The sequence below is a fragment of the Cajanus cajan genome, chromosome 5, assembly GCF_000230855.2.
Source record: "Cajanus cajan strain Asha chromosome 5, NIPB_CcT2T_4, whole genome shotgun sequence".
NCBI classification, from domain to species: Eukaryota; Viridiplantae; Streptophyta; class Magnoliopsida; order Fabales; family Fabaceae; genus Cajanus; species Cajanus cajan.
Window position 1 is genome coordinate 7086030 of NC_138521.1, and position 15466 is coordinate 7101495.

A 15466-nucleotide genomic window follows, 5' to 3' on the forward strand; every position below is an offset into this window, starting at 1 on the left:
ATTAAGTGATATAAGTCTACCAAGATTTACTGTGTGAATCTCTCCTCATATGTATACACCAAATAATATAAATCATTTGTTATTATTTTTTCCTTTTTTCTCTCTCTCTCATTTACATTGTCTTTCATTTCCTTTCTCAAATCAAAGAAATTATAAAAGATCCAGCATTTTTTATTTTAAAATAAAAATTATATAAATGAATTTTTATCCAATTTGGAAGAAAAATCTAACTTGGATAAAATCAATTGATAGCAAAATATATATCATGAAGCCCGTCTCGTTCACGTCGGTATTAAAGCTGGGTCCGCGTATTCCTCAAAGGATCTCTTTATAAGACAATGTACATGCGATAAGATACTCATTATTGAATTCGAAGGGCAACAACACAACAACATTTAAAATCTTCCATATCTCCTTATCCTCATCTTATTATTTTCCCTTTATAATTACAGTTCTGTCTCCACCATAAACAAGGCACGTTCTAGCAAACAGCCGAAAATAGTCATAAATGTCCATAAAATTTAAGAGTATTTTTCTTATCAAAGATAAAATTAAACCATATGGAATTAGGAATATTTCAAAATTGTCAAAAAAATAGAAAAAAGAACACATGTTTCGTACAGAATACATGTATTCCCATCTTAACTAGGCTCCATACTTATGAAGCAATTATGAACAAAATGAAGGGATTCACAAAAATTATTGCCAGTGGTTTTGATTACATACAAGGGATTTAATTTCAGACTTTCGATTTGAGTCTCTGCATTCGAAGATCCTCAAGTATAAGACGAGTCTCTCGTCGAGCCTCACTACAACATTGCCCATAAGCTGCTACCATTTGCTTGGTAGAACTCTCTAATTCTCTCATCTCATCCAAAACTATTTGTCTGTTCCGACACTCTACACTGCAGAAACCTTGATCACCCCTGTACATGCATCATATCCAACTTCTATCAGAATCAATACATGTCAAGATTCAAACTTCGATGAGCAAATGTTAAAGCTAAGACTTAATTAATGACCCCAGATGCTATATATCATTAATTATATTACTTTTAGTAGGGAACTAATGGAGTTCTAGGTAACTTAATTAGACAATGAGTGATGATACAAGATATGATAAAAAAAAATATAAAAAAAATTGGTCCTGTCAAGGTATCATTCAGTTCACTGGATTAGAGATTAGTCTCATCCACAGTACTGTAATTGTTATTGGTATGAAGGGTTGTAACAGTATTAGCAGAAGATAATGATATTAATCAATCTTTGATTAAGAAATGATGTGTACGTACGTAGGTGTATAGCTAGAACTAGAAGAGTTTGGTTATGTACCTGTACATGTAAATATCTTTGTCTGGGCTGAGCTGCTTATTGCATAGATTGCAAGTTTTAAGGAAGCAAAAGTCCTGAGGTATGGATTGGTTTGTCTTTCTCATTGCAGATTTCAAGAGGACATTGGATGTGCTCTTTGAGGTTGTAATTTGAGGGAGAAGTCTCAAACCAACATCCATGTTGGTACTCTCAAATGATCTCACATGCTTCCTTCTTTTGCTCACATGCTTCCCTTCATGGGATTCCACCTTGAAGGGGCTTATGAACTTTGGAAGCATGGCTATAGTGGGGAAGATAGAACTGAATAGAGTAGAAAGAAGGAAAATTGGATGAGTCTTGTGAGAGGAAGCAATGGTGGATATTTAAAGGAAGCATGCCCCACAAAAAGTGCACCACCATGTTTTACTCTGTTTAACTTTAGTGCACTTAATAACACGTGTTGCATTACAAATATATATTTTTATTATTACAGCATTTGCGTCACGCTTTTACATTGGTCAAAAAAAACAAAGGGGTAGCATAGAAAGAATAATAGAGTAGGTGGTGAAATTATGGCTTGTGTCTATTTGTGCTGTTTGTATGTATTATTGCTTTGTTTGGCCCACAGGGACACGGTGGAGTGACGCGGACAGAGATTTAATTTTATAATAATTTCGGATATACACACATGAAAATTGTGGTACCGAAGAAGACATGACATAAAGTATAATTAAGCACATAGCACTGGATTCGCTGGACCTTCACCTTTGGAATCGCAGCAATGGTTGCAGAGATTTCTTATTCTCTAACCACTACGTTCCAATGGAAAGCTAACAAAGGCAATAGGAACTTCCGATGTGTGGATGAACATGAATATATAGATGTGGCAGGGATGGAGTGTTCAAAACTTGTGTCATTAATTTGCGTCGTTTATTCAACTAAAAGAATAAAACAACAGCTTACTTAATATGAGTAAAACTAAATTTAGATTCTTTAAACAATATATCGGATTCATTTATTGGGGGTAATAGATTCTTTTAAGTGGATTCTTTTTTAAAGATTCTCGAAAATTAAACTTTCATCTTTAATTTTTTTAAAGCCTGGCTTTTTCATAAAAATAAATTATAGTTAACATAATTTTTTTAATGGTTAGTATTCCACCCAGTGAAAATGTCGATCATTTATGAAGTATTATAAATGAAAGAGATTGTTAGGAAGAAATTCACATCATTCCCATAAATAGGTGAGAACATTATAAATTTGAATCCTCTTCTACAATATTTTCTCTCCCGCCTCTTTCTAACAATATTAATAACCATCGAATATATTTAATAGTTTAAATTTAATTTTATAATATAATTTCTTAAATAATTTTTATAAGATTAACTTTGAATTATTAAATATATATATAATAGTTATTAATATTGGTGAAGAGAGACCGAAAAGAGAATATTAGATACAAATCAATCATTGTGTTAAATATACATGACCAGTCCAAGTCACGTGCCCAAGAAATTCACTTGGGTGTTTTGAGTTTGTATTGAACATGAGAACCATCCAAAGAATGTGTTTTTTAATGATAACACAGGCTTTATGCTAAGGCGTAGGTTTTCACGAATCACGAGGCTTTGTTGTTCAATAATTACATCTTTATATTTTTTTAATGACAAGTGTAATTTTTTTAGGACAATAACAAGTGTTGTTAGAAAACTTATTAGTGTGATTGGTAAAAATGTATTAAGAATAAATTTCCTTTTATTGTCATATATATTGAGATTAAAATTTAAATAAATGAAAACTATATGGGTACAATATTTAATTTAGCCTCAGTTATATGTGATTCTTCGTTAGATAATTTTAATAATTATGTTTAAAAAACTAGTTAAAGAATTAAAAAAATTGAAAAACCTAGAAATGGAGATGTAGGAGAATATTGAATACCAATAATTTTTCATACTATTATCTTCTTGTGTTATAATTGTTTTGTTTGTCACTTATAAGATCTTAAGTTTGAATATTAGTGTAACTATACTGTACATATAAAAAAATTATTAATCATTGTATATTTATCGTAACTTTAATGTCTTACTTTTTTTTAATAAATTATTTATTATTATTTTTATTGGTATCTACTTACTTAAGAAAGATAATTAACTCAAGTTATTTTGATAAATATTTTTTTAATCAATGATTAAAGTTCGATTTTTAACTAGCTAGAACATGAAATTATTCCTATAAAAACTTACTTGGTAGAAAGAAATTATACCTCTTTATTAGATAAAAATGTTCAATGTATTTCATTATGTGTTAATAAAATTGGCGAAAACATGTAGAATCTAGCAATTTGACCAAGAGCAAAACCAACAAAATCGTTATTTTAGATTCCCTTCAAAAAAATGAAAATTATAAATATTTATATATTTTTTTTTCAAGATTTCATAATTTAAAAGTTACTTTTTACATTTTTTTAAAATTCACTTAAAAAAGTTTATATCTAAATGATATACAACTATAATTATTCTTTTCAAAACTCATCTCCAAAAATATTTTTATACCCTTCATATTTGCCAGTCTCAAATATAAGTAATTCTCGCTTAATTTAATGTTATCACCAAAATACCCTTCATATAATTGCAATTGTATTTTCAATGTTTCTTTTTATTTTTGATATCAAGTTTAAAAAAATGATAGTTTAGGAAATTAAGTTTTTATTTAAATTTAATTGACAAAATTAAATAATGTAAACATTTTTTCTTAATTAATATAAATTAATTTTTATTGTTTATATTTTATATGAAAATTTGAAAATTAAATGTATTTATTAACTTTTTTTTTTAAGGAGTACGTATTTATTAACTTTCTTAATTTGTATGAAATTAATTTTTATTTATATATAGATAAATAAATTAGTAGGCATATTGGCTGAGAATCTCCATCTAAAACTTTTATCAAGATTAATATTGATGGAAGCTCTCTTGGCAATCTTGGAACAACAAGTTTTGGAGGTATTCTAAAGACCAAGTATCATTTTGGTAATTGGTTATATATGCTTGCTAGTATTAGTGATTTTGCTACAAGTCTTAAAATGGAGTTATTAGTCATTGATTATAATTTATCAAAGGTTTGGTGGTGAGATTTCATATTTATTTTATGTGAATCTGACTTATAATATATCTTAAATTTAATTCAAAAGAATTGTAGTTCTTTTCATCCGTACTATCAACGATCACTTTAATAAGAAACCTCACCTTTAAAGATTGGCCCTTTATCTAACGATATACTTGCAGGAAGCATGCAAATTCGTGTGCATACTGATTTATTAAACATGGAGTTAGGGGTGAGTAACGGGTGCGTTTGGTCGGGTTCGGGTGAAAAATGTCCAACCCATTGTAAATCGACTTTGAAAAAATGTGATCCATATCCGACCGACTGAGCTTTCGATTTGAGGCGGTTCGGGTTGAAACGGATTCGGATTTAAGTGGGTGGGTATAATCGGGTTTGAATTTTTTTGTAAACCAATTTATCTTAAGGAAGATGAAGCTTAAAACGATAAAAAATATTTTTAAAATAGTGTATAAAAATAGAATGAAGGTGACAATAGATAGTGTAAGTAGATTCGTAGTTGAAACATTTACAAACTAAAGAAGCAAAAATAAAAGATAACAAAATTCATAGTTGTTACATGGAAAAGAAATATAAAGTTGATTACAAAATCATAAGAAATCACAGTCACACAAAATGTACTCAAAATGGAGATAAGAAGATGGAAAAGAAAGACAAAGAAAGAAGCAAAAAGATAACTCTAAAAATGGACTAGTGTGTTGAGAAATTGAATGAGGAAGGAGAAGACAAAATAAATATCTAAGTTATGAGAAAAAGGAAAAAAAATAAGTTACAAATTGATGGCTATATTATACTTGAAATAAAGATTTTTAAGTTTGGACCATTGTTGTTTAGTTATACAAAAGTAATAAAAATTTAAACTTATCTCATTTTCGGTTGAGTTCGGTTTTTGGCGGGTTTAAAAATTCAAAACCGAACCCGCCCAATATAACCCGTATAAAATCAAAATTTTAACCCGATTTACCCATAAGACCCGTCCAAACCCACCCAAAAACAATATTTTTTATCGGGTTTTTCAGGTTCGGTTCGGGTGTCGGTTTAATGCTTACCCCTACATGGAGTCACACATAATGATGATTCTTTCATGGAATGGAATAAGTGTGTTCTTTTGTTAGTTCTACTCTGATTAGGAATTGTCCATATTAGATCTTACCATAATTTTGTTTAATTTTTCTGAAAAAAAAAATATTAAGAGAGAGAATATTTTAACAGAACTAGGAATTGTCTGCGTGAATTAGATAAACAATCGATACTACAATCCGCCCAATAACTATTCACAATTGGATAATAAAGTTTAAAAAGTTAGTTATATTATCATAATTATGCTACAATTCCTATTCGTTAAGTTTTCAATGACGCTTAATGAGCATTATTTGAAATATTTATTAAATGTTTTAATTCATCAAAAGTAATAATTAAATAATTTTAATATTTTATGAAACAAATAGATTTTTAATGTTTGCTTTTGTATTTCTCCCATATTTTGCCAGGAATAATCCATTAGAGTCAATTTAATTAATAGACTATATATATTCAAATTTAACTGCGACCGTTGTAAATAAAACTATTGGGAAGAATTTAAAACCCATATTTAATTTCCAATAAACATGGAGGACACAACAAAGTAATCGCGTGATGAAAAATTTATTAAAATATTACTAAGGTGATTTCCTTTTATATATTTGTAAATTGACAAAATTGATATGTAATGAATTTATTAATGAGCATTCTTAAACATTGTCTATAATACATATATTTTCCAAGTAATATGCTAACGTTGCACGTCGATTTACGTTAGTAAAAAAATCTTCTTGATTCTTGATTAATATTATAGTATCACCACTAACCATTTTTAAAATCACTTTTTCTAATATATACATGTAACTACGACTAAACAAATATATGTTAAAATCTTTATCAAATATTCTAAAAAAATTTATGACCGTTATTCTTTCTAAATTAATCTTCATCAATTTGCAAATCAAGAAATCTTCAATTACAGTCATATAAACACAAGAAGAAGATCGCCATTCTTTTCTAATTCTTCACGAAAACTAAAACACAAACAAAACAAATGACACATTCAACCTTCAAACAATACAACTTCAAACAACAGACATGGAAATTAAAGAAACAAATAAATTAAAACTAGTCAAATAGCATTTTTTTATTAAGAAATATAAATATTCTTCACCTGCATGATCTTTATACGATTAAAGTAGTGCTACCAGGAATAACACCATTCCCAAGTCTAAAATCGAATCTTAGTACTAAAAAATACAAGTCTCGAATTCCTTGCAATAATGACCTTTGATAGCTATACACTATCTAACATTATGCTAGATGTATCAATAATGGCCAAAATCACTTACAATATGTTTGAAAAGGGTTTTTAAGAGTTTAAAAGAAAAACTCTTAATAAAATTAACCCTTGTAAACTTATATTCAAACATATTCTTAATCAGAAAACTAACACCACTGTTGTGGTGGAACTGTGGTATATGGCATTGGGCAAACCATAGAAGATGGCATTGGTGGAACTGAAGAAGTTAACGGTTTCCCCTGCACAGCAGCAACTAGGTTAAACTTCAAATTCTCCAAAGAGGTCTTGAAGTGTTGAAGATTATCCAAACTCATGTCCTCAATGGGGAGATCCCACCAAGGGTTAGAGTGATGACTCTGTGACTCCACCATTGCTTGAAGACGATTTCTATCTTCTTTCAATTGGTTTTGAACTGCTTCATACTCCACCCTTAGGGTTTCGACCGTCTCTTCCTGTTCCGTTGTGCATGCACGGTTCATTCTCTGCGGTGGCCCTCCGGCGAGATAGCGGTGGAGGACGGCGTCGGCGTCAGGGTAGCCGCCGGAGTAGAGCTTTCCTTTTTTGGTTGTGTTTGTGATGATCAAAGCGGTTTCCACGTTACAAAGAAGAGAGAGCTCAGTGAGCTTGTGGAATAGCCCTTGTTTGCGTTTGGTGAAGGTCACGTTACGTCTGTTTTTCTGTTTCACTTCCTTTATCTCCGTGTTTCGCCTCTTTTTTCTTGACGTTAACGTTGTTGCTCCACATGAAGCCATTGTTGCAGTCACAAGTCACAACCAAAACGTAACGTTAGAAGACAAGACTGATCGAGTTAGAGGAATTCTCCTTAGGATGCCCCTTTTATTGCCCACTCCTTTAATCTTCCTGTTTTTACGCTTTCAATAATATATTTTGAATGTTATAATCTACATATAACTAGTTACCTACCGTTATTTACGAACGTATTAGTGTATTACAGATATAGCTAGTAATAGTTAATACAAAAAATATATAGTTGATACAAAAATCATATCATTAATTTTTTGATTGCAAAGTTATTGCAATCAGGTTAAGGAAGGGGAACTTTTTACTCAAAAACAAATCGAATTAAACAAGGTAACCGTATCCTTCATTTTATTTAATATTTTTTTTAACGATTATTATAATATTTATCACAATATCTCTCTTTTTTATTTCGCCACGCAGAAATCAATTCTTATACCGTCAAATATCATTATGAATAATTAAAAATAAAAATTTAAAGTTAGGTAATTTTAATGTTGTATATATTATTTTTAAATGATCACACAATTTATTTTTAAAAAACTTTGATTATAATACATATATATATATATATATGTGTGTATGTGTATGTGTGTTGTGTGATGTATATACACCAGTATTTTAGCTCTTACATTTCATAGACTAAATATTTATTATATATAATTAAAATTTATAATAAATTATATATTTAAATAAGTACTATATTTAAATATATAAATTATATTTAAAATTTGTATAAATAAATATTTTTAAACATATAATTCATTTTTTATATTTAAAATAAATAATTAATATTGTATCACACAATTATTTTAAATTATTGATCGTTTATTTAAAATAAATACTTAATATTGTATCACACAATTATTTTTAAGTACATTATTAGTTAACCAAGTAACAAACTAAATTTCCTTGATGAAACTGGCCTTAAACAACGTATGAATTTGTTCTTCTGTTGCCTTTTGACGTTCGACCCCATACACCTATTTTTCCATGTCATCGACTGGAAACTTGGATTTACTGAAAAGTTTATGGCAGAAAATTTTTGGTTAATTTGTGACTTGGCATATCAACTAATGTCCATTTTGTGGGCTTATAGCCCCATCTTGAACATTACTCTTCATCGTTTTGTTTTGGGGTTTCGAAAGAACGTTAGTACTTATCTTATTCTATATGTATTAATTGTTATAATAACTTTAGTATTTAATTTAAATTTGTCAATTTATTAATTTATTTTTTTACCTAATATGTTTTTTCTCCTTAAAATGAGTGATTTTAATGTTGGTCATTATGAAATTTTTTTCTATTTTTTCATCTTTCTAAAATTTGTAAACATTATTTTTAATTTTTATAAGATAGTTTTGATTATTATAAAATTTAATTTTATAAAAATGTTTTTTTTTATTTCTATAAAATCTAAAATTATTTTTTTTAGTCCTAACGATGATTTTAAGGTAGATAAAAAATATTTTTTAAAAATTTGTAAAAAATTTTAGAAATGTCTCACACTAATATCATGTTACTAATTGTTGTAAGTAATACTTGAAATAGTCACTTAACTTTTTAATAAATAAATAAATTAATAATAATTTAAAAATAACATGAACTAAAAACAATAATTGTATATTTTAGAATGATGAAATACAAAAAAGATTACAAAAATCAAAATTAGAATTTATTCATTTTATATGGATTAAAATTTTCTTTTTTTATTAATGATCTTTTATAATAAATCATTCTTAATAATTGAATATATATATATATATATATATATATATATATATATATTAAAAGAATATATATTTACGGACCAGTCCACTGACCCGGGTCCATCTACCCACCCCTAATTGCGATGATCATACATTAAGGAGTTATTATTGATATGTGATGTAACATTTTACTACTGTCGGTGCTACTTTAGGTACTTATATAGTTGTGCTCAACTAATACTATAATCTAAGATTATTTTGAAATTATTATATATATGTATAAAACTTGTCTATATTAATATATGTGTTTTACTTTTATATTCACGTTTTATATATGTATAACACATTCTCTTCTTTAATTCTATAAGTTCTAATAATATAATTTCCGCTACCGATAATAATTTCATTTAGTGTAATGATTATAACGAATAATTATAATTTTATTAATAATTGTTTTAGAGTTGGTCAAAACAATGACTATATGTATAGTCATTCGTATCTCTATGGTATTGTCATCGTTTTAGCGATAACGTCTTTTTATTTATTTATTATTTCCTTTCTTTCTTTATTGTTACTTTTTTTTCTTCTTCTGCCATCATTGTCGCTTGAGGTTCCATCCTAGCATCAATACAAACCAAAACCACACACCACCTCCCATAATCACTATTGCCACTAAAATGCACCATATCAAGAAGCTGCACCAAAGAAAAGGGAGAGGATTAGAAAATTATTAGTAGAAAATATTATGAGAGATTGGAGAGAATGAAATAGGGTGGGGTTTTCAAATTTTTGGAGAAGAAAGAGGCGAGAGAGGATTTTTATTTAGCACTCAAATTAAAATTAGTGCCATCTTCTTTTGAAGTATTTAAATAACATTAATTTGATTAATAATTCTTTAAAAAAAATTAAGACTTATTTGTCTTTAATCTCTCAATTTGAGATAAATTTATTTTTTATTTCTGAAATTTAAAATTGTTATTTTTAATTTTATAATTTTTAAAAATCTTGTTTTAATCTCTTATGTTACCAATAACATATTTAAAAATGATTACTTAAAATAGTTGTGCAATATCAATTGAGTTTAATGTTATGTTTTCACTAATAGAGACACCAATATGTAGATTTTATTCAATAATATTTATAGATTTTTTAATAAAATTTGAGTATAAGAATTAAAATAAATTTTTTCAAAAGTTACAAGGATTAAAATAGCAATTTTTAATTTTAAGAACTAAAATAAATTTATCTTAAATTTAAGTGACTAAAAATATATATAACTTAAAAATTAAATTACATTATTTATTGGTTTAGCATCAGCTAATTAAAGCTATTATTGTAAAAATGTTGTGTACTATAGGAGAAAATCTTTTTTTTACCTAATTTATAGTATGTATTTAATTTTAACATCTAATTTTTAAATTAAAGGTTCTTAATTAATAAATCAGTTTTATAAACTTTATATTTTATAAATTATTTAATATTTTATTTTATTTATTCAAAATAAAATATATTCATAAAAATATATTATATTTCATCTCATTAAATCAATTTGACATTTAATTTTTAAATTTTGAAAAAATTATAAATTAAATATATTTATAAGTAGTTTATAATTTAACGATTAAATTATTCAAATTTAATATAGACAAAAAATTATTGAATGGTGTAACTCTACCAAGTACCAGTAGTAATTCTTAAAGTGGGTGTATCTTTCTTGTAATACATAACATTGAGGTCAAACTTTCACGAATCATCCCTTTCTACTTATGACATTAACTCGTACTTATATCTCTCTTCAATGTGAGAGTCTTTATCACAACTTTAGAGATAGGAAGTGACAATACTCAACCTATCATTAAAAAGGGTACCTCAAGTATTTTCCATGCATTTCTTTCTCTAATAAAACAATATTGGTCATCCATTAACGTTTGAAAAGGTTACTTATCCATTAATCAATTGTGCCCAAATTGTCGTGTTGTTCTAAACAAACATAACTTTACGAATATAACGTCTTGAGAGAAAAATTAAAATTTAGGTAAATATAATTAAAGTTAAAACATACTTGTGGCCTTTTATATTATTATTCAAATTAGTTTTGGTCCTTTGTTTTTCTTTTTTTAAAAAAAGTTTCACTTTGCTCATTTAACTTTGAAATTTGAGTTAAGGTTTTTCTTCCGAAACAAATGCCACTTTTGAATTTTTGGATGCAATGTTCAACACCTCTTTAGATTGATTCAAGGCGTGAAATTTGTCCAATGAGATTCAACATCAAAATTAAATAATTTTGTGACGTAACTAATGTTTGAGCAAAAGAGAGACATAAGCATGGTGAAAGTTGCATCAAGCATGAGGCTTGGAAGCAAATAGAAAACTAAAAGGTATTTTATGTGTTTCTTTCCCAATAGCCTACGAGCTAGCTTTTTATGTGATTTTCACAATATTTATATCCTTTTATTGATCTAGACTTCAACTGGGATCCTTAGTTTTCATTCTAGTGAAACTAATGGAACATGATTTATGTCTTTAATCAGTCAAAAGACAAGTTTCATATTTAAGTTCTCATTTTATTTCAACATTGAATGGTTAAATATCTTTTGAATCCCTGTAAATATGTTATGTTATACATTTAGTCTATGCACTGTGTTTTTTATTGATACAATTATTAATGTTGTGACAACTTTGATATGACAATGATATACATGTGACAACCTTGATGACATGACATCATCCACAATGAATTTTGTCAGTCACGTTATACAAAACCCTTATCAATCAAAAACATATGAAAATCATAATCATCCAATAATTAATTACGTCTTGTTCATTGAGGAATACAAAATCCTTGTTCTATCATGGTTTTTCTTGTGTCATCCTTGGTTACAAAAACATGTATAAAACGCATGGACAAATCCTAGTTTTATTAATTTTCCCCAATGCTTCCTTCCTTTCTAAGCTATCTTGAAAGGAGGGGATTTGAGTGAAGGATTTGCAAAAGGGCCCTCAACTATTCCCTTTGCTATTAGCCTATATGCTGCTTCGGTAAAATGGGGTCCATCCCAATTTATTCGTTTTGAAGGGTCTGAGCAAACCATTGAGGCAACACTTCCACAATATATTTGTTCACTAAGACCGTAAGGCTCCCCTTTTCCACAACATGCTCTAAAAGTTTCGATTTTACCAGAAGAAAAACCTACAGTAAAAAAAATGGACAAGATCAGAATAAACCATAGAAAAATTAACAATCGCATGCAACTATTCATTATTGATCTAATAAAAAAAGAAATAAAAACACAACCCACCATATTGTTGTGGTGCTTGAAATAAACACTTGGCAGCACCGTAATAATCAAAATATGTTATCTTAACATGTGGGTTCTTTTGTCTTAATGTCTCGATAGCTTTTTTGAGCTGTCTATTATAGTACTCGATGAAAGCATTGTAAGCTGCCAAACACCCAAATTGATCATAGTCTTCTTTCTTATCACTGCCCACCCTTGCCAAGACAGCAGAATTGCACCCAATTGGGAAGTTCCCTGGTACCACGAGCTCTACTGCTCCTTCCTCTATTAATTTCTGGCGAATAGAAACAAAAATAAGATTCAATTTCTAATCAACCATATTTCAAACCCAAGCTTAATTAAACTATTAAAATTGGAGTTGATATAAGTTTGCTATAACATACGGTGATAACATTAGTAATTGCTTCAACAATAAGTGGAACCATTTCTCGAAGTGCTGACATATTTTTATATGGGATGATTGCGTTAATGTCGTTGCCACCAATCTCTCCCACTATAAACAATGTGTTTTTGAAGTAACTATCACACTCTGTCATAAAAAGGGGTACACGGTTAATCACATTGAGAAAATTTTCAAATATTCGACAAAAACATTAATGAAGGAGTTTAATTGGGTAAGACCTTCGCTTTTACAAAGGGAGGGTTTGAGCTTCTTAAACCATTCAAGTTGAGTACTTAAAGAATAAGAAGCTGCGTCTAGTTCCAACATTTGTTGCATGAAAAAATCCTTATCTAGTGCAGTTGAACCGGCATATGCAAAATTTACTCCTTGAGTAATGTCTTGTCCTTTGGTAAGATTCAAGTATGGTGGCAACATTGGCAACCCATATGCCTCAGCTAAAATTAAAATGACCACAAGTTAGTGTGATCATCAATATGTCATTGTTAAGATCTAATGTTTCATATACTCCCTTTGTGAAAGTAAATTTTATTTAAGTTGTCTAAAAAGAAAAGAATACAAAATACCTATGAAATCAATGATGAGTCGTCCATTTGACATACGCCCAGATGGATGATTAAAGTATGTTGAACCATAAGGACTATTACTAGGCATAGTTGGGTTGTAAGTAGCAGCATTCCCCGTGTCACTTATAGAGTCACCAAAATTGAAAATGGCATCATATGGGAGAGGATTGGCATTTGAAAAACCATTTCCAAGGAAACCATAAGCAAATGTTAGGCTAAAGAGAATGCAGATCTTCATGATGTTGCTCTAATCCAAGATAGAACAATAAAGTTATTTGTGATGATGTGTGGTTAGATGTTGTAATTGAGTGCTTTATATAATGTAACACCAGACAACCTGCTGTTTTGTCATATAACTGTCATTTTTGATTTTGACATGGTTATAACTATTATGATTCTTAAAATGGTGAGTCATGAGTTGTAATATAAGACAATTATTTAACAAAAACGTGTCTTTGCATATGAGTTTGTCACTCCCCGTCAATGCTATATTTTGTATTTTTTTGTTTTTGCATTATCTTTGAATATCTTTCATTCAGTTAAATCCCTCTAATGACATCTACACATTGCAAACACCAGTTGTAAAAATTTTTATTCCTCAATGAACTTTTTTCGTTGTTGTGTTGTAATTCTATTTTAAAATAAAATTTTTACAACACGCACATATAACTCAATTTGTGTCACTTTAAAATAAAGGGTGAAGTCTTTCCAACTTACGTAATATCACCATATAACATTTATTTTAATTGTTGATTTAACGGTGAACAAAAGTGACACTAAAAAGTTAGATCTAAATATGAAAAAATTATTCAAGGAACATAAGTTTATAAGATAAAACTAGTATGTTGACTAGTGCATTTGTAGTAGTCACAATTTCTTAAACACATATTAAGAAGGTATCTAAATGTAGCAATTACCAACATTTACTCATTTATTTATATATTAAAATAATATTCTCGTGAAATTGATTTAAATATCTTATTTTTTCATTATTTATTTTGTAGTCAATTTAAAAATAATTCTTTTAAAAGAAAAATTAAAAAGTAACCTGTCCTCTAGAAAAAAAATATGAAACTAAGAAAATATAATATAATTATAAATAAAGTAATTAATGAAATAAAATAGAATGTCTTCCGGAAGAATGAGAGCTGATGAATGTATTAAATAATGTGTATATAAAAAAGTAAGATGTGTAAATGAAAAATGTTAGGTTATTTCTAATTTGAGTATATAGATGTCTTTATCTTTTTTGCGGCTTCGAAAAAAATTGTAATTCAATTAAAAAATAATAATTTATTTATTCCATTTGCAAATTTCACGACTATATTATTAAACATTGGGGAACTTAAGTGAATACAATACACTGTCACACAGTGTCTAGTTTAAAATTTATTGAAAAGTAAAAAAATCATGAGTTATGAGTCCCACAAAAAAAATTATAGTTCCAATAAATTTTAGTCAAGAGTAAAATGTATGTTTGAAAGAGTATATCGATAATATATTTGAATACCTTTATCCTTTAATTTAATAGCTTTGGCGGTTTTCACAACTAGAATGAATTGTGATTAAAAAAATAGGCAGGAGAAATAAAAGATGGTGACGTTTGTTTCAAACAAGTCATTGTAATATTAAATAGTGAAGATACTAGCATTTTATAAGATATATTCAATAAAATAATGATATTTAATAATTATTAGAAAAAAATTCTCAAAAGTTTTTCATCTTCATACACTACTAATGGGAAAGGACTCACTCTAACTAATTGTTATAGTACAATTTCATTGAATTTGAAAAGGTTTCTATAAAAGATTGTAAAAATATATTACCAGTTTCTAAATTTAATGCGAATAATGTAAGATCAATCCCTAATTTTGAGTAGCGAAAATAGGTTTTAAAGAAATTATGCTTTATGATCACATTCCATGCAGTGATTGCTTGAGGATGCCATATACAACATTAATTAGGGTTTTCCCAAC

The 15466-nt window shown here is 28.1% G+C and overlaps 3 protein-coding genes across 3 annotated transcripts; all 3 read right to left on the reverse strand.

Moving 5' to 3' along the window:
• Positions 1-394: 394 nt before the first annotated feature.
• LOC109792565 (FCS-Like Zinc finger 17) lies at positions 395-1671 on the reverse strand. Its single transcript, XM_020351987.3, has 2 exons — positions 1333-1671; positions 395-926 (listed from the first exon to the last, which is right to left on the reverse strand). The coding sequence occupies exons 1-2, from the start codon at positions 1608-1610 to the stop codon at positions 740-742; spliced, it is 465 nt and encodes a 154-aa protein (XP_020207576.1). The 5' UTR covers positions 1611-1671; the 3' UTR covers positions 395-739.
• Positions 1672-5665: 3994 nt separating this feature from the next.
• On the reverse strand, positions 5666-7637 carry LOC109792563 (agamous-like MADS-box protein AGL62). Its single transcript, XM_083074130.1, has one exon. The coding sequence runs from the start codon at positions 7507-7509 to the stop codon at positions 6904-6906; it is 606 nt and encodes a 201-aa protein (XP_082930256.1). The 5' UTR covers positions 7510-7637; the 3' UTR covers positions 5666-6903.
• Positions 7638-10518: 2881 nt separating this feature from the next.
• LOC109791481 (GDSL esterase/lipase At5g45910) lies at positions 10519-14097 on the reverse strand. The gene is made up of 5 exons (XM_083074213.1): positions 13491-14097; positions 13085-13361; positions 12908-13043; positions 12554-12798; positions 10519-12492 (listed from the first exon to the last, which is right to left on the reverse strand). Exons 1-5 carry the CDS (start codon positions 13726-13728, stop codon positions 12174-12176), a joined length of 1215 nt encoding a protein of 404 aa, XP_082930339.1. The 5' UTR covers positions 13729-14097; the 3' UTR covers positions 10519-12173.
• Between the last annotated feature and the right edge of the window lie 1369 nt (positions 14098-15466).